Below are 20,398 nucleotides of genomic sequence, written 5' to 3' on the forward strand. Positions count from 1 at the left end.
CTTCTTTTAGCTGGACTCCTGTGACTTTGACCACTCGAGTGAAAGAACAGCATCTTAATCTTGGGTAATTTGAAGGGAAAAGCCTTGGAAAAGACATCAGTCATCTGCTAAAGTGATTCAGACGACGGTAGTGACAAACAGACTACTGTCAGGTGAGTGACTCTCTCAATCATCACAACCTGGGGCTTCAAAAACCGAAGGTATACAAATATATGACAACTGTTTTGTATGGCAACACTTTAATTCGCTGAAGATGTGTTTAAAGTTATTTGTATAATAACAATACTAGAATTGATCCGTGATGTGTCACTGGACATGCTGGTTAAAAAGGAAGTTAGTGCACTCAGTTCTGCACAGTTAAAATCCATATATCTTATTTAAATTACAAGTTCAATCCATTTGAAAAGACAACATCACAGAAATGAGATACAGCCATGAAAAAATTTTATATTTGTGTACCATATTTTGGTGTTTGTTTTTAGTGTTTGAGGCATCTTATTTCAAATCATTAAATAATTATTCATTATATAATAACATCTTTGTTGACAACAGCATGTCATCATTGGTTGCTAAAATATTGACTGGGGTCTGAGACATAGGTGAAATATTGCCAGGAGTCTGGATTTTTTTTAAAGGATGTTCCTGTGGTAAGGGTTATGATCAGCCACTAATGAAGTTCTTATGAACCTAATTACTTATTCCCATAAATCGGGCTTAATCCATACCTCAATAACTTCAAGTACACTCAAGTACAGTCTTAGAAAAAAATTTTTCAATGGTTCATTAAGGATAGTTTGGTTCTTACTTTCTGGTTACTTTCTGAAGGGGAAACAATCTATTGTAGGTTTCCCAGTAAAACATTTTAATGTTTCCTCACAGGAAAAAGAACCTGAAAGTTTGTAAGAGCGTATAAATCACATAACCTGAATCTGATTGCAATTTCAATGAAAAAGAAAATCTATATTTTAAAACAGGTGGAAATTTTAGGAGTAGAATAATCTCAGGTCTGTAATAGATCAATTTGATTGTACATATCCTCCTTATGTTAATAATAATAATAACAATAATAATAATAATAATAATAATAATAATAATAATAATAATAATAATAATAATATCAGGAAATTGTACTTTCACCACTCAGAACAAACCTGTAGCCAGCAAACAAAAAAACTGGCACTGATCAAAAAAGAAGATGAACAACAAGAAAAAGTTGTCCTATATTTTGGGTCATAAAGGATAATAATCATAGACTTATAAAAGAAAAACCTTTTTTGAAACAAACATTTATGTATTCAAGGTGGTTTACTAGCATAAGGGGTTTTTCCAGTAAAAAAACATTTATTATTTCTGGTTTAATAAACCCCCCACAAATTAGCCCACAACTTATTTATTATTTCTATTAATATAAGAATGAGATGGAACCTAATTTGTCCCTAATATAAACATTTGCACTGATAGAGAGGGTAAGGAGGACTGGAGGACAAACAGCAGCAGCAGATAAGCTATAAAAAAGGGCATCTATATCCCAGCTGTAGGGGATTAAAGGATCAGACCTACAAACCGCGTATTTACATTTTGCGCATGCTGTTAACGGTATGGATCTCCGGTGCAGTCCGTGCACAAAGCGCGTGCGTTAATCGGTAGGTGTCGCTGCGCGCGCGGTCAGCGGATCGCTGCAGTCAGCACCGAGAGCAGCTCCAACCGGAACGTCCGATACAAACCGCGGCACGTGCGGAGTCAAAAGCGAGCGTGACACACAGAGAGGGAGAAGAGGGAGAATCAGAAGAAGAACCAGACTCCATTATAACTCGAGGTAGCGATCAGGAGGTGACTTTATGGATATCTGTGGATGAGGAAATCCTGCAGAGAGAAAACTCAGCCGAGCGGCCCATCAGACATGACTCCGAGGTGGGTTACAAAACAAAAAAAAAAAACAGTGCGATCTGGGGTGCGACTGTGGCTGCGTGCTAATCTGCACACTAAATAATATGTCAAAAGAGTTAGCTTGGATTGGATATACGGTTCAGTGCCTTGGTAAGCGGTTTGGAACGGAGCCCAAGTGCACCTTACCTGCTGCAGCCATGCTTAGGTGAGCTCAGTGAGCGCGAGCGCCGGTGCGCCGTTACCATGGAGACACAGGACACGCTGCGTCTGAACATTGATGAGACATTTTTATACTGCGACTTCTTCTTCTTCTTCTTCTTCTTCTTCTTCTTCTTCTTCTTCTTCTTCTTCTTCTTCTTCTTCTTATTATTATTATTATTATTATTATTATTATTATGCGTTTACAGCATTAGATAAAATACAACAACTTAGATTTTCAAATAAAAAACAACAACAAAGCCCTACATTTTTAACAATCTCCTGCTTATAATTTAGTTGATTCTTTTCTAAATATTTAAAAAAAAAAAAAAAAAAGGCCACACAAACCTAAACTAACATATTGTTAAGACATTTCCTGTGTGAGGTTGTAGAGGCTAAATTAAGAAGTATGATTTTCACACCTCTGCTGACACTGTTTTGGGCCAAAGGTAGTAGCCTACTTTGGAAAAACAACAAACTTTTTTTTTGTCTGATGAAAGTTTGCTAAAGCGGTAAACCCTTACAAGTCACAATCTTGACTGAATTCGACTCGTGTGTGATTCATTGGCCAGTAGATATATAAGAGCTAAGTTCACTGTAAATCACTTTAAATCGATGCACTCATTAAGAGATACAATAGTTACTATAGTCAATATCCATGTATCAGATAAGAAAAGTTTTGGCCTAGAAAGATTTATAAAGATAAATATTTGACTGTAAAATTACTTTACTTCTGTTTAGTTTACATTAAAAAAAAAGGTTTGCATAGTTTCAAATGATTTCTGGAAAGAACCCAAATACATCCAAGTTGTCTATTTGCAATTAATTATATCTATAAAAGCTATGGTTTTAATAAGTAGCAAAAAAAAAAAAAACAACAAAAAAAAATAACAAAAAACAAAACTATCATTGCTCAAAGTTTTTCCCATATTGGAAGATATTTTCTTCAAATCAGACTCTGCACCCCACATATGTTCGTGCTTTTGTTAATTTTGAGATGTTAAAGTGAGAATTTATTTTAAAACTGACATCATCATAAATCGCTATTAAAACACAGACATAGGCCGAGCATCACTAGCCCTAGAGTCTAGTCTGCATGATGATGATGATGAAGATGGCTCGTCGTTTGATGGGATTTTACCTCATTTGTTCTATACAGTGTGATATACAGTAAAAACGCCTGTCTCTTTAAGGCGAGCTAACGGAGTGTTGTCAGGTTCAAGTCGGGGTCACTGTTAGTTCCTGCCCTTGCTTTTACCTTTTGAGTTTTATTGTAGACTGACATCACACACACACACACACACACACACACACACACACACACACACACACACACACACACACACACACACACACACACACACACACACACACACACACACAGAGCTACAGCGCACTGCATCATCAGCTCCGTTCACTTTTTAACATGCACGCGCACACACAAAATAAGGGGAAATTACTACAATAAAAAAAAGAATAAAAAAAGTCATGCTGTAGCGAGGGCAAATATTTTATAGGGGGAGGGAAAGAGGTGGAGAGTGAGCAAGCGATTCTGAAAACACACACACAGAGAGAGAGAGAGAGAGAGAGAGAGAGAGAGAGAGAGAGAGAGAGAGAGAGAGAGAGAGAGAGGGGAGGGCGAACAACATTCATAGCAATTAATAATCTTAAAAAAAAAAGAGTTGGCAGTCGTGTGCGGAAAACTGGCATGGTTTTTTGGAGGCTGGCAGTTCAGAGTTGAGACGTCAGAAATGCGTGCATTAGAGCGCTGAGATGATCATTACCGGAGACTCAGAGCGGATGGCAGAAGATCTCGGGTATCCAGGTAAACCCTTATGTTTATACATGTATATATATAAATATACATTTTCTCCACGTGTTCGTTTGCTTCTTAAACGCTTATTAATGTATTTCACGGACGTTATTATTATTATTATTATTATTATTATTATTATTATTATTATTATTATTATTATTATTATTTAAGAAATCCTTCGATGCACTGACGCACAACTATTACATTAATTCTTGTTTTTCGCTTTCCCCCCTTTTTTGGTATGCAACGACTGTACAAACATATTTACTGTGTATTTGCATGAGTGCCAGAACTAAACAAAAACCTACAGGTTTTAAAAGTTTTATTTTTAATGACTTTTCCAGTTATAAACAGAATAATTCCTTATGGTACTGATTTACAGTCATACAGACTTCAGTTCCAAATGTGTATATACTTTGATATATACTTTGGTCCATTTCTAGCTGACAAGACGAGTTGGAGTAAGAGAGCATGGTGTTTTGCATGTAATGGTATAAGTTTGGTTCAGACATGGGTGCTGATGTGACAGCTGTGTGGTGAAGAATTATGTTTAGTTATTTTATAACTGCTGTCAGTATATGCCATAGGAACATGATGAGGATATGTAAGATGATGAAGTGGATGATAAGAATATCATTGAAAGTCGTGTCACTTTAACTCACTTTAGCGCCTGTAAATGTACAGTAAAAGTGAATTGTAGTTGGTTGCATCACCAAATGTTTTAAAATTGAGAATTAAAGTCTAGAAGAGTTGCTAGTTATTCAAAGAACACATTCATCAACTAATTAATTTGTTTTCTTGCATAAAAAACACGATATAATTAAATGGTTGTACTACAAAAAGTAGATGACCAAAAACGTAGCCAAAACTGTTCACAGTGGCGCAAAATGACAAGTTGTCTTAAGGAGCTAAGGAGAAAATGCAGAGGAACCTTTTCAAAGCGGATATCAGAGCGTTTTTTAAGTCAGGCTGTTAGATTGAAGTGACTTTCTTTCCCTAAAGGAAAACATTTAAAATGTGAAAGCTGGTGTGTGTTAAAGGCGGCTATGGCAGTGTTAAGGAGATTTGTGAATGAACTTGAAGTCTGGGAGAACGACACACACACACACACACACACACACACACACACACACACACACACACACACACACACACACACACACACACACAGAGAGAGAGAGAGAGAGAGAGAGAGAGAGAGAGAGAGAAAGAGAGAGAGAGAGAGAGAGTTTTCTCCTCCGCGCAGCTCAGATGTGCGCACGATATTAGCGCAAAAACAGGACAAGAGAGACCTGAAGTATCCTGATTCAAAATCTGAGTTGATATAAGTAAAACATTATTATTATTATTATTATTATTATTATTATTATTATTATTATTATTATTATTATTATTATTAAGTGTTTTAGATCCCAGTCACAATGAGCGTCCTAAACATTTATTTATATTAAATGTTCAATGATATATTAATGCTCTATTAGCTATATAGTGGATATAATAAACGAATAATTTGTTAACATTTGTTATCTCGGTACATGTATATGAGTAACACCTATTAGGTTTTTAAAGACCCTTATTAAATTAAGGTGTTACTTTCGCTGTGATAATTTAAGTTCGAAAACAAATGTTTTCAGAATGTGTTTTGTTTCACAGCATGTATTCTACAGTATAGTGGTGCTTTTCGATTTCTAATCCCAACTAAGCCAATTGATTGGCTGTGACAGCTTATATGTTTTATAGGCTGAACAATAAATTAACTAACTAATATATCTTCTATTAAATTAATCTGTAAACAATTTTTAAACGTGCTCAATAGCTTAACATAACATATGGATGAGATATGACTTGTTGAACATATGCATTAAACTAAGGATAAAAAAAATCTTAATAGGCTGACTTGTAGTCAAGAGCTGATTGAGGGAGGAGAAAGAGATAGAGATAGAGTGAGAGAGAGAGAGAAAGAGAGAGAGAGAGAGAGAGAGAGAGAGAGAGAGAGAGAGAGAGACAGACAGACAGACAGACAGAGTGAGTGGGGTGTAAGTCAGAGAGATGTAGGTGCAGGCAGACTTTAATTCACTTTAGACCCCTGCCTCAACCCAAAACCAGCCAAGTGACAACACAGACAAAACACAGGGCCTAATGAATACCAAACCGTCCAAAATAGGACCCACGGGCCGTCCTAAAGCACGAGCATGGATCATACCAAATATAGCAAATTAGTCCATCACACCCAGACTATATATTGGGAATAAGGCGTTACTTCAATGCATCCTGATGGCATTATATACATCTTCATGTGCAGCCTTTTCAGCTTTTATAGTTTTAAAGTATTATTATAAGACCTTTCTTATATCTAACGTTCGTATTTGCACCTGTTTACTTTTTATAGGTTTTTGTAGGTCTTAATTAACGGGATTCAGTAAAGCAAACATTGCTGATCTGGAAAGTGATTATCAGGATTAAGATCAGGACCGTTTAGACTATTTGATAATTAGCATTAATTTTTGGATTCATTGTAAGGTATTGTTCTGTAAGGTATTTGACATTCAGTTATTGGGGAGTTATTTGAAGCTGAGGAAAAGACACATTCGTCTAATCACGGTTTGTATGGAGCGCAGGGGACGTGCAGGAGGATAGAAGTGTTTACGCGTCGAGTTCAAACAAAGCTTTTTAAACATGATTTACTTGTGCTACCACTTCCCTTTCTGACTCGACGCTAAGAGTGCCTGACAGAATAGAGGGGATGTTTTATACCTTAATCGTCAAAAACTGTGGCAAGCTATGCTATTATTCTTTTTATCTAATCTTATTGGTTCTATTTGGAGAAAAGCAACTTTATCGCAGCTCTACTCTTCTCTCTCTCTCTCTCTCTCTCTCTCTCTCTCTCTCTCTCTCTCTCTCTCTCTCTCTCTCTCACACACACACACACACACACACACACACACACACACACACACACACACACACACACACACACACACACACACACACAGAGAAAGAAAAAAAATTATAATAAAGTTATACATTTCTGTGTTTTTGGGTTTCCCCCAACACTGTCGTTCTCACCCTTTCTCCCTTTGCTTTATTTTACACCTGCAAATGATGAACAATAAGGAAATTTTTTCTTTTTTCTCCACGGAAAAAAAGATTTCTAGGAAGAAATGTGCAAAAAGGACAATATCATTGTCACGCGTGTCCCTGACCATTGCTATATATTAATCTGTATTACACTTTTGGTATACATAAAGGCGTTGTATTATAAAGATGTAAGGCAAATTATTATGAATTATTCCTAACAGCCCAATGCTTTAAACCATGCAGCAAACGACGAACATGCGCAATATGCTACAGGTGTACTATTGACCTAACGACTCATGATTAATATTTTCCCATCTAGGTTTTTTCGTGCTGAGACTTGCTTAATCTCGCTTGTTATTTCTGCATAAATTTGTTTTAATGTTTGCAAGCTGTTTGCTTTGTGCCAGACTGTTTACTTTCCACCCACAAAAGATTTAGGAGCTTGTCACTGCGTTTCTGTTGCAGGCGCACATTCTTAGCTGCGCACGGGATTCAGCGCTTCGTGCGCCACATCGCCTCTGTGTCCAGTGTTCAGTTCCTTCTGTAGGGAAGCTTGAGGGGAAAATCCCTACATCTGATTACTTGTAAAACAAACAAACAAACAAACAAACAAACAAATAGATAGGTAGATAGATAAATAGTTAGATAGATAGATAAATAAATAAATAAAACGCGAAAATCCATGCTCTATAAAATAGTGCGTACGTTTTATTTTCGTCTTCATTAATGAAAAGTTTACAGTTTCATGTAACTGAGCTGAAAGCATTTACTCAAACATTAAGGGAAAAATTAAGTTGAAGTGTATAAATACAGACTTCCTTGTTCCTCCATAAAGAGGCGAACGTGCAAAGATATATACAAAGAGAGGATGAACTAATGTCGGGATGTCTATGGCTGACCTTATTTATTTAGCTGCTGGTTTCCCATCACTGAAGTCAAGCCCTAAGGGACCCCAGAAATCTGTTTTATCTTGTATATAAAGAACACGTACGCTGTAGCAGTGTTTAAATAACACATCCTGGTATATGCTTATAAGTTATATAATAGGGATTTGCACATCTAATATTGAGCAGAGAACTTATTTTTGTTAAACATCCCTAGAAATAATGATCATTTTAAATAAAATGCTAATAAAGATTAGTTTGCACCCCATCTCCGTAATTCTGATAAGATTTACAGTAAGTCTGTCTGTAGTTCCTTATTTGACCGAGCTAAAAGGGAGCTAACTGTCATATCTTTTACTGGACACATTTTTGTCCCACTAGTTTATACCTGCTGTTCGTCACACTTCGCAAAACCTTCAGTTAGACTTTGTTTAAAACTTCACACACCACCTCTGGAATGCTTTATCAGGAAGACAGCAACATGAAAACACATTTATATTGCCACTTTCCACCTATATATTTTTTGCTTTTTCACTGTGGGTTTTAAAGATAGACTTATATGCTCACCGTTGTATCCTTTCTCATTTATTAGGAGCTCAATTTTAAATATTAATTTGAACTTTTTATGGATCATGCATCAGAAGTATTTTGACTTTAGTTTTCTGCAAAGACAGCGTGAAGATGAACCACAGGGAACACATTTGGGCTGTAAAGCAGTGTTTTTTTATTATACCTTTCATCTCTGACAACCAATAATATATAAACCTCTCTCAGGTACTCTTTCAAGTAATAGGCTTTCAGTTGTCTTTTTCAATCAACACTTATTAAACAAGACAATTTGGCATAAGAATGGCATCCTGAACTGAAGTGTCAGTTTACTATACAGTATGTTGCTTTAGGCTTCAGCTGTACTTTGGGCTTCAGCAGCATTTTTAAAATGCAACAGTGTACTAAGGTTCATATAGAGTTTTCTGGATAAAGAATGAACTTCTGTTCTTACTGTTTCAGGTGGTGGACTGAAGACAATGCTGGATGCCATGGAAGTCCCAACTCATGCTAGGCACCTCCTCTTGCAACTGAACACGCAACGCACCAAAGGCTTCTTGTGCGATGTCATCATAGTGGTGCAAAATGCTCTATTTCGTGCTCATAAGAACATTCTGGCTGCCAGCAGCCTTTACCTTAAATCCCTTGTTGTCCATGACAACCTCATCAACCTGGACCACGAGATGGTGAGTCCAGGTGTTTTTAGAGTCATCCTTGACTACATATACACAGGACGTTTAAGTGAAGGTGACCCCACCTCTCCCACAGAGCCAAACATAGGTGCAGTGCTGGCAGCTGCTAGCTATTTGCAGCTGCTGGACTTGGTAGCCCTGTGCAAAAAAAAGCTAAAAAGAAATGGGAAATACCACTTACGACCCACGTCTGGGTTTCTGCCTTACACTAAAATGAGCCCCAGTGGAGTCATGGGGGGAAGGCTGCGAGTGTCCACTCCAGTAATTCAGCCCTGCTTCCCTGGTGGGGTGATGAACACACAACGAGGCCCATCATTGGAGGATCTACCACCCCATTCCCTGGCCCCCCATCCAGGAGAGCTTTATGCACCAGTCCCTACACAGGGCCAGCAGCCTTACCATTCTCAAGCAACCCTGCCTCCACAACCAGGTCTACGTTTGCAGTCTACAGATAGAAACTGCTCACCCTTATATGGCCTAGACCTGTCCAAGAAGAGCCCTAACTCACAGCAGCATTCTACCCATCCTCATCTGAGTCACCTTAACGAGGAGCCAGAGGGTGAACTAAGTCACCGCACAAGCCCTCTTCTTAGTCCTACCGATGGCTCAGGGAAAATGGAGGCTGTGCACCACACTGCCTCTCTAACATCACGGTCTTTTCCCCTCCTCAACCAACTGCCCCAAATCCCTCGTTTTCAGCGTCCAAGTTCCCAGGGCCAGGAGGCTTACCCATGCCCCCCAAGCCCCGAGCCAACAGAAGAATCGGGAGACCGCAGCAGGGACGGTTCCAACATTTACCGCTGGGTAAAAAATGAGCCCTACAGTGTGGAAGATGAAGATGAAGATGACGATGAGGATGATAGTGGGGGCATGGGTGAGCAGGATAAAGACACACACCACCAACATTTGAATCATCACAAAAACAGTGAAGAGAAGAACCTTAGTGAGGTCGGCTATGACAGGCCAGTAACCTGTGATGGAGAGGATGAGAATGGGACAGGAAGTGAGGAAACAGGCAGCAGTGAAGGCAGGCCATCTCCCCCTGGTCCCCGCGGGAGGTATCATATGCCTTATGAGCCTGAGAGTTTTGGAGATAACCTTTATGTGTGCATCCCATGTGGCAAAGGGTTTCCTAGCTCTGAACAGCTCAATGCCCATGTGGAAACTCACGCAGAAGAGGATCTCAACAATGTTGGAGAGCTAGAAAACCCAAGCAGCAATGGCACTGACAAACCCACCAGCACCAATGGACCCACAAACCTGAACAGCCCCGGCACCCTCCACAGCACCTACCCGGACAGTAAATTAGGGCAGAACGTACATCAAATGGGCATTGCAGAAATGATTCGCCCATATCGCTGTGCCTCCTGTGATAAAACTTATAAAGATCCAGCCACCCTAAGACAGCACGAGAAGACCCACTGGCTGACCCGCCCTTACCCATGCAGCATCTGTGGCAAAAAATTCACCCAGCGTGGAACCATGACCCGCCACATGCGTAGCCACCTGGGATTGAAGCCTTTTGCCTGTGATGCCTGTGGCATGCGCTTCACTAGGCAGTACAGGCTCACTGAGCATATGCGCATTCACTCTGGTGAAAAGCCATATGAGTGCCAGGTGTGTGGTGGCAAATTTGCCCAGCAGCGTAACCTCATTAGTCACATGAAGATGCACAGCAGTGGAGGGAATGGTGGGGGATTCATATCTGATGGCAAGCTAAAGATGGACTTCTCTGAAGGCATCTTTCCCCTAAGTAAGTATGCAGCCGAGCGTCTTTGCCTGAAACAGGAGAACGCCTCAGAGCTTCTCGCTCAGGCCTCTCAGCAGTTACTGGCAGATGCCAAGGCTATGGAGAGCCTTTATCCACTGTCCAAACTGACTGCAGAGCACCTAGGCCTCACTCATGAAAAGATGGATGTCCTACCACTGCCACCTGCCTCTCAACAGCTACCTGTAGAGGCACGCACCATTGACCGTTACTCCCCCAGCTAGAGAGGAGACCATCAACTCTGTCTTCCATCAGCAGAGCTCAGCTGCCCAGCTATGACAAATACCAAAATGCCTGCAGGCTGCCCACAGTATTTTCTCACCTCTCACCTCAGCTTCAACGAACCCGCACTTCAGACACAGGAGGAAAGAGACCATTAGCTAAAAAATTGCATGCCGGATACATTGACTGTTAAAAGTGCCTTTCTCTACACATATTGCAGAACAGCCATTTTTTTATTAAAAAAAGGAGAACTGTTATTTATAATTTGCTCCAACCATGGACACATATAACAGTGCAGTATTTATATATAAAAATATATAGGATCCTTTTCTTTCAACTTCCGAACCAACCAGTCAATTGAATACCAAAAAAGACATTTTTATTTATTTTATTTCTTTTTGTATGTAAGTAAAACCCAAAGAAAATAGGTTTGGAAAGAGTGTTGCAATCATACCCTTAACCTGTGTAATAAGTGTGACTATTGTATATAGAATAATTAACAAAGCACATATGAACAATTGTCAGGACTTCTGACTAGGATGGAAAAGGGATTCTGGGCTAAAACAGAAAGCTGCATCTTTGGAATTTTATGATAATTGGAGGACTTTTTGGAATACTGGATATCTCCTTTAAATCAGTTTCCTGCTTTGCTGAGTGGCCCAGCATTCCCATACAAAAGGGAACAACTACATGAAGCCAGTAATTGTTCCAGCACTTTGGTAAAGTGACTTAAGCTTATCTATGCATTGATATAGCAAGTCCCATTTGTAGAGAGAATATCCAGAGTGTCATATATAGTTTCAATTATTACATGTTATAACCCACCTTCTTACAAGTGCCTTTATACTGGTTGTTTAAAGAGGAATAAGCAAATCCATTTGAGCGTGCCACTGACATGTTATTGTGCATATTCCAATCATGCCAGTAATCCATGGTGGATAATTTATATGCATCTGGTGAGATAGAGTAAGCATGGGTGTTGCCTTTAAAATCGGGTAATATTTACAATTCAGCAATACAGCCCAAACATTCTTTAGGAGAACACAGTGAACCCATTAGAAATATTTCGAGCCTCAACAACACTTAAAACCAAACAAATAGCAATCGAAACAAAAGCATTTTTTTCCAGATCCAGTGTATATAAACTCTATCCAAGTAGCTCACATTATTTGATAAATAATGAATCTAATAGCATTTAAAGTAAACTTCCATAATCAGAGTATACATCACAGGGAGCTGCATAGGCCCACTCATGGTGTTGTTGCTTTCAGGTTAATATGTGAAGCTGTTAATGTGACAGCCATGAAGATTAGACTTAGGGCACTCTCCCTGACACTGATAGCATGGATAAATCTCAGCACTCTCCCTGCAGCTGCTCCACTAAGGATAAGCCCTGTGAAATCCCCAATTCTCTCAGTCTGCTCGTGCTGTCTATCAGCCTGATTCCAGATTTCACGGCTGCTAAGCAGCCATGTAATGTACACACTTCCTGGATCACCCCAACTGCACACCCAAACACCAACAGCCTGTAACGTACTAACAGCAAACCAAATTTTGCAGTCTTGAAAGACATATTATGTCTTATTATGTGACATATCAATATTATTTATATGCACCTGTACCTTATACTTATTTACCAATGATATGGGAATTTTCCTTTTTTTTAAGAGTGGGGTTTGTTAACCACTATTGACATTTACAACCTCAAGAGGTAAATGTGAAGACTTACTTAAGCCATGAATGCACTGTGATAGGACTAATAACCCTCCCAGCCTTAATGAGCATACTGAACATGTTACAGTGTTGTAGGCAACTTCAGTACACTGCCTTCTAGAGACTTTTTCTGTAGCATGTCATCATGTTGTTGTTTGTTTTGATTACATTTGATCGATTGACTCTTAAACCAAAGTGAAGTGAAACTGGTGCTTACCTCAGGACCTGTCCCATCTCAGTATGGGGACACAAAGTTAGGAAATAGCTAAGCATGTAGACATAACACGAGCGTGTGCGCGCATTCACTCACACACACACACACACACACACACACACACACACACACACACACACACACACACACACACACACACACACACACACACACACACACACACACACCCTCTTTAGGCAGAGTTGTCCACTTCAAATCTGTGCTTATTTCAAGATTATGAAAATGTGTACATGTTGTCAATTTTTACAAGAGTCTATAATTATTAACAATGTTTCTGAATAGTTTACTTGACTCTCTTCTATTTTTTCACGGTTTTATGGATATTTCTTTATGAGTACCTGTAAATATTCCTGTGTATGCAGCACAATTCTGAACACACCCTTTTCCCTAAAGCAATATCAATCCTTAGTGTTAAATGCTATGCTGTATATAAAATGCGATGTGTTTATCAATAATTCGCTGCAGTGATAAACACTGGGGTTGACTTGGTAAAGAAGAAGCATAGTTTCTAAAGTTGACTGACCCATGTTAAGGTTGTGACTAAAGGGGCTTCGGCTGAAACCTTGGCAATAAACCAGGACTGGGTTCCCACTTAGACTTTGTTTATACTGACTATTAAACCACACACAAGTAACCAGCATGCTTGGGCCTTAGAGAAATGCTGTGATTTCCTAATACAATTTATGTTGATAGCCAAGATCTTCACACACACTCACACACACACACACACACACACACACACACACACACACACACACACACACACACACACACACACACACACACACACACACACACACACACACACACACAAAACATAATACAAATCTACTGATTCAAGTCTATGAACAATATTACTACAATATTACTACTATTATAATAGTCAAATCTGTGACCGCAGACATATTAATGCACAGAGAAAATGTGGATTTTTGTCCTGGGGATATAAATCTTACACTCCCTTTCTCTGCCATTCATTAAGCACCTCTGGCCTCTTGTGGAATATCTCTTGCTATTTTACACGATTATTTTTATACCCATTCCAAAAACGCATATATCTATTTTCTCTACTGTTTAAATGTATTACAGTAACTTGGCATAGTCCTTAGAGAATTGGGCAAATGTACACATGAGAAAGAAAGGTGACATGGCTACTTGTGTATTAGTCTAGGTGAAGAAAGGATGTGTGTGTTTCAGGGAGTGAAGTGAACTTGGGGAAGCCATCTTTGTAGGAGCAGTGAGCAAGATGCATAGTGTGGTTCTGCTCAAAACCAGATAATGCTAGTAGAGCGATGGAGAGAGAGGAAAAGAGAGGTTAGCAGAGGTTGGGATTCCAAGTTTTGTCTTGATTATGAAAAAATAATCTATGACTCCTTTCCATTCCGAAAAGAATTTCCTTTTGCTTCTTTTTCTTCTTCAAGCCTTTTTAAATCTGGACAGAGGCAGTGTTTGACAGTTTACAAAATGTTGTTAACTCTCTGGTCACTCTTCTTATTCAAAGAGTGGGCCAAGCAAAGAAAAGCAAAGCTTTGGAGATGAAGAGAAATATGTGGAACAATACACTGTACTAACCATACTTCAAAAACTGGTCCAAAGGAAATATTCCTCTCAGTCTGAGGAAGCTCCCTCAGTCAGAACAGAAACCAAAGCTTACTGAAGCCAGCCTTAAAGTTTATATGGACAGAATCTACTCAGCATAAGAGTAGTATAAACATCCAAATCAAGTGTATTACAGTGTTACTGCGGGTGTTTAAAACATGGCCATTGTGGTCTCACTAATTTCTTAATTCTAGCTGAATTCTGTGGTCTAAAATTTGTCATTTTATTTATCACAGACCACAAGGTTTCTTATTCATATTATGCATCATATGGCCCATAACACACCTATGAATTTGCCTTGCATTTCAGCAAGAGAGAGAGCATGTGCTGAAAAGTGCATGATCCATGACAAACATTATTTTACTCAGCTGTTTCACACTGACTCATTATGAAGGCCTATTTCTGGATAAATCATTGCCTCATGATTGTTACTGCTCTGTCGCTAATCGCACCACTCCCTCTCTTCCTCCCCACACCATCCCAGCTTCTCCCAGACTAACTCAGTGCTTTCTTCCACTTCTCTGGAAGCACCTTGGATCCCTACGCATTCCCTCCCACCGGCTGACCCAGAGCTCTGACCACAAGCCCACGGCCGCACCTTCTGATGAAGTGGCGTCCAGCTGCTCTTCTTGCTTGAAGAAGACAGTTGTCTAAATGTTTATGCGAAAAACTAGTTTCTTTTTATTCACACCCCTATCAAGTTCCACGATAAACATGAAGGCATGTGTTAAGATTCTCTGTGGGGCTAGATCAGCTAAATAAACAGCTGCCAATGCTATCATCTCAGACTAAGTTCCTATAAAAAATGTGTCATAGTTGTAGATAAAACAGTGATCGCTATGACTGAAGAAAAATCTAGGATGATAAAAGGATACATGAGGGAGAATGCACTCAATGGTAACATGGAGAACACAAGGAGTGCACAATTCTGTTCTGTGCGTTGCTTTAGGAACCGAACCTGGAAATGAAATGAGAGAATATATATATATCAGAGCTCCGGAGCTTATACAGAGATAAGATCGATGTGCTTTTCTGTTTCACCTTGGGTAACTTGTCATCCTTTTGGACAGGTTTGGACTCTATAATTTGGCTGTTAGTATTTTTTTGAAGGGCAAAGTTCTTTCAGGTGGTATAGTAAGGATTATTTTTTGCAGAGTAGCACTGAATGACTGTATAGTGAATTGTGCTTGCATTTCCATGTCAAAGTTTGTTCCATGAGAGTTGGTATCATGTTACTTGGCCTTAAATTATTATCCCCATCTTCCCACAACATGAACTGTCCATGAATTGTACACAGGCTTACAGCGAGCTCGGCAATGGCTCCGTTATGGTGTTTAGTTTGTTGCACTTGCACTGCTGAACATTTTTCAGCTCTGAAATGGACAAAGGAGACTCCAGATTAGGAGATTAGATAGAGTCTATAAAAAAGCTACATGAAACTGGACTAGTTATACAGAGATGTCCACAGTGCCCTTAAATTGATTGGACTTGAGGGGAATTTCATTTCAGCCAACTGGGGAATTTAAACATATAAACAAAGGAAAAGTTTAACACGAGGAGAATGGCAGAGCAGAGTGCCTGATTTTATCGCAATGCTGATAGTCATGCGTGACCACACACACACACACACACACACACACACACACACACACACACACACACACACACACACACACACACACACACACACACACACACACACACACACACACACACACCATACAGCTGGATGGCAGACAGCCCTGTCACTGCTCTGTGTTCCAGATTAGGTCAGATTTAATTAGGCTGCCCAGCTCCTTTTGGAGTGTCACTTTGAGTTTAAAAAGCCATTACTAAAATGCAGTCTGTGTTACTGATGGGGTGAAGCAGAAATCAGACCAGCCAGAACACTGCTGAGACATCTGGACACTCTGCACACACACCTATATACAAGTTCATATATGTGGCCACACACACACGCACACACACCTACACACACACACCCACACACCCACACACACACGCACACACACTTATTCAATAAGGGTTCAAAAAGCCATAGTTATATAACAAAAAAAAAGGGAAAGAAGTGGCACGACTAAACCATAAGCGAGCCATTGTAGAACGTAGACATGTTTCAATGGCCTAAATCAGTCACTGTAATAGAGAGAAAGGGAAAAAAAAAACTATTGTGGATGTTCCCATTGCCTTACAGCCAACTAACACACCAGCATGTCTGCTTTGATTTCAAGGGTCAACATCACTTTTTGTTCTGAACTTATTTCAAATCTAACACAACGTAACACATGACTTTAAAGTGCTTTCTTGCAAGATTGATGTGATTTCACGACCAAAAAAAAGGCAATACAAATAAAACCGAACAGTATTTTTTTTACATTACATTGCCAATATTGTTTTAATTTTTACAAATGGCTTTTAGTGAAATGAATGTATTTATTGCATGTCAAATGTTTTTCTATGTTTTTTTTAAAATACAAAATTCAATTGTGGGGTGTCATTATTTTTGATTAGGCTTTTATTTGTTTTAAAAGCCATTGGGATTTTTTTTTTTGTTTGCACCTGTACTCTAAATCATTTTGGCAATAAATTGAGTTGCATAATGGTTTCACAAATGCAAAGCTTGGTCTCCTTTATATTATACAAATGTTTTTAATTTTGGTATATATAGTATTACATCACATAATATAGAGAGATAAACTGACGAGAGGCAGGATATGCGCACGCATGTGTGTGTGTGTGTATGTGTGTGTGTGTGTGTGGGATAGTACTGGAATCTACTTTAGCACAATAGAGTTCAGTACAATAGTGTCACAATTATTCTCCCGACAAAGTCTAAGGAGAATAGGAGAATTTTTTTAAATGATGCGCCTAAACCTCAGACTAACCTCAAAACGAAATATTTTGGCTCTTACGGTGCTTCCATCTTATCAGTTTAAAAATAAAAGCAACTAAAGCACTTTTCTACATAGAGACCATCCAAACATCCACACATTGTCAAAACTGTCATGTATTACTTTCATCATGTGGACAGAGCTAAATACATTCCCGCAAACACAAAGATGAATGGCAAAAATACATTTCATGAAAACATCAGAATCCTAATCATATCCAGGACTCTGCCACGTGTAGAGTATTGAGCTAAGATATAAAAAAAAAGAGAAAAAGACTCAGTCCAATGTCAAGAGCTATAATGAAGTCATAAAAAGTTTAGAAAAACAAGCAGGGGCAGACTTGGGGGAGAAATTCCAGGAGCTTCACCAGAATTAATGTTACAAAACGACAGCACTTAAAGCCCGAAGATTGTGTCTGTTTCAGAGCTACAGCCAAAGATACAGAGCGTCGAGTGTTTAAGCCAATTTGTGCAGATTAGAACAGGTTTAAAGGATGCTGCACATTTTTGAAACGGCAAATGTTCTAGAATTTTACTTAAAGATGATTAGTTATTCATTACATATTCATTATAACTTATTATAGTACCTGATCATTATTTTTAAAATAGTATAAAACCTAATCTTAATCCAGAACAAATGTAGATTTCTTTCACTGCCTATTTTTTACCTACAGTATTAGAGCTGGTTCATGTGCAAGAAAATTTATTTTAGAGAATAATTATGTAAAAAAAAAACCAACAACAAAAAAAACAACAACACGAACATTTACACTATAGTGTTCTTTACATCATGAACAAATGCTGTATGCCTTGTCTGTATTTCTTATTAGACAGATTGTATTCAGTGATGGCAACATATAGAGAATATCAAAATTTAAAAGCTCAGCATTATCTTTTTGAGTGAATAACAAATCTTAAATAAATGATCTGCACAGATTCTGCTGGTGGTGTTGAACTTGGCTACTTGGGAAATGATCCCTAATGTACCTGTCTACTTGTTTTTCTATATCTCAGAAAAATGAACACTTATTTAAACACCGACAATTTCTTATATTTCAAATGTTAACTTAGACGTTACATTTTAGCTGGCTAACCGCTCACTTCCCCATGCCATTAAAAACAATTGATTTTAGGTAGACGTTACAACCTGTGTTTTCTTTGCTAAATATACATGACTAAAAGAGTCTGAACTCACGCTAATTAAAATGATCATAACACCAGATGAAAAGTTACATTACTTGCTCATTGGTTTATAGGGTTATAGGCCATGAGAAATTAAACATAATGGCTTTTCATTATGAAGAAGAGAGTGTCGGTGCTAGACCAGTGCTCAGTGCCCAGCCTGGCTCTTCTCATCTGAAGGAATTATGCCAGTGGGTCATTCTAAATGAAATGCCAGGGGTCATAGGTATCTGGTATCGGGCAGCAAATAGTGCCAGTACCCACTTCAGGCTTGCTAATGTCAAAGGGTGTGGACTGATAGTGGATGCCCATGATGCTCTCATGCCACTCTGACTTGTCAACAAGCAAAATATATATGTACCAGACAAACACAGATAATACAGACATACAAACTTTTTTTGGATTTGACAGTGTGTGTGTTTGTGTGTGTGTGTGTGTGTTTGTGTGTATGTGTGTGTATGTATGTGTGTGTGTATGTATGTGTGTGGATTCTAAAGAGTTGAGTCACCACTGACATTAGAGGGGAATGGGGTAGCGGAGAAGGGCAACGGTGCATATTGTGCTGACTGGGCCATTACAGTCACAGCAAGGGGCTACGACTCCATCCAAGCAGAGCAAAAGGGTACACACACTCTGCCAACACAGCACACACTGCATAGCTACAGCTCGGTGACACAGCAGGCAAGGATATGTAAAAAAAATCACAACTACAACATATGGGATTTAGCTTCAGATTTCATACACTAAATTGAATGTGTCCTTTTTACTGAATCTCACAGTGCTGAGTTTGGCTGTAGGTTTCTTTTAAAGGAACCTGTTTAGTGTGCACCAGCTCACAGAATTGAATTAAAGCAACTACAAGATTGTAGTAAACTATAACATACAAAGGAATTGATATAGTGTCACACCCTTTTATAATAGGCGTACTAATATCATTGACTATAAATAATTCGATTCATTAACATTCTGCAATCTTTATTGCTTGAAAATGTCTGATTCACCTTTGCCCTTTAGCACATTTTCCTATTCTGACTGCATGAATGTACTGTTCTTGAGCTAGAGGAAGTTGATCCCCTTGTTTTTCTGCATTGAGATGAATACGTCGTACTCCTGCAGTCTCCTCAACTGCCAGTTCAGTCTTGCCAGGACATCTGGCACAAAGCAGTGTAGCCAAAGTAATGCTGCAAAAAGAGAGAGAGAGAGAGAGAGAGAGAGAGAGAGAGAGAGAGAGAGAGAGAGAGAGAGAGAATAAGTGGATAGGGATCAGTCAATCAGCTATTACTCTGAGGACAACAAATTTTATATGGACGAGGGCAACTGAAAGAAACCACTTTTGTGTGCTGATGTGTCACTATTTCCTTACACAATCTGCTGTAATTAAAGCCTGTCTATGGCTCCAAACTGCACTTATATTCACTCCCGACAGTTTGCCAAACAAAAGCACCTCTCTTATGCAGCCTTATTATGTACGTGATGTTTCTTTTCGGCTACATTCAATCACAAAGCAGTAATTTGTGATTTTGGCAATTTGTCAATAACAAAAAGAAAAAAAAGAAAAAAAAGAAAAAAAAGAAAAAACAAATAAAAAAAACCAACAACACAAAACAAAACAAAAAACAAAACAAAAAATAAACTATGTTATTTCAATTACATAGTAGCAGAAATATACAATAGATAGAAAAATCTAC

General features: G+C 38.7%; 1 protein-coding gene and 1 long non-coding RNA gene across 3 annotated transcripts in view; one reads left to right on the forward strand and one right to left on the reverse strand.

The window, feature by feature from the left end:
* Positions 1-1,688: 1,688 nt before the first annotated feature.
* On the forward strand, positions 1,689-13,840 carry hic1 (hypermethylated in cancer 1). 2 transcript variants are annotated; one of them, XM_027147494.2, is made up of 2 exons: positions 1,689-1,911; positions 8,872-13,840. In XM_027147494.2, the coding sequence occupies exon 2, from the start codon at positions 8,889-8,891 to the stop codon at positions 11,091-11,093; it is 2,205 nt and encodes a 734-aa protein (XP_027003295.1). In that variant the 5' UTR covers positions 1,689-1,911; positions 8,872-8,888; the 3' UTR covers positions 11,094-13,840. The 2 variants fall into 2 exon arrangements, with proteins under 2 accessions (XP_027003295.1, XP_027003287.1); XM_027147486.2 differs by lacking the exon at positions 1,689-1,911 and adding an exon at positions 3,449-3,910.
* A 5,828-nt stretch (positions 13,841-19,668) lies between these two features.
* The window catches only part of LOC113643307, a 21,088-nt gene continuing 20,358 nt past the window's right edge, over positions 19,669-20,398 (reverse strand). The window contains exon 2 of the long non-coding RNA XR_003440750.2: positions 19,669-19,891. This is a non-coding gene — a long non-coding RNA (uncharacterized LOC113643307). The remainder of the gene's footprint in view (positions 19,892-20,398) is intronic.

This window comes from Tachysurus fulvidraco, chromosome 11, assembly GCF_022655615.1.
Source record: "Tachysurus fulvidraco isolate hzauxx_2018 chromosome 11, HZAU_PFXX_2.0, whole genome shotgun sequence".
Classification (NCBI taxonomy): Eukaryota; Metazoa; Chordata; class Actinopteri; order Siluriformes; family Bagridae; genus Tachysurus; species Tachysurus fulvidraco.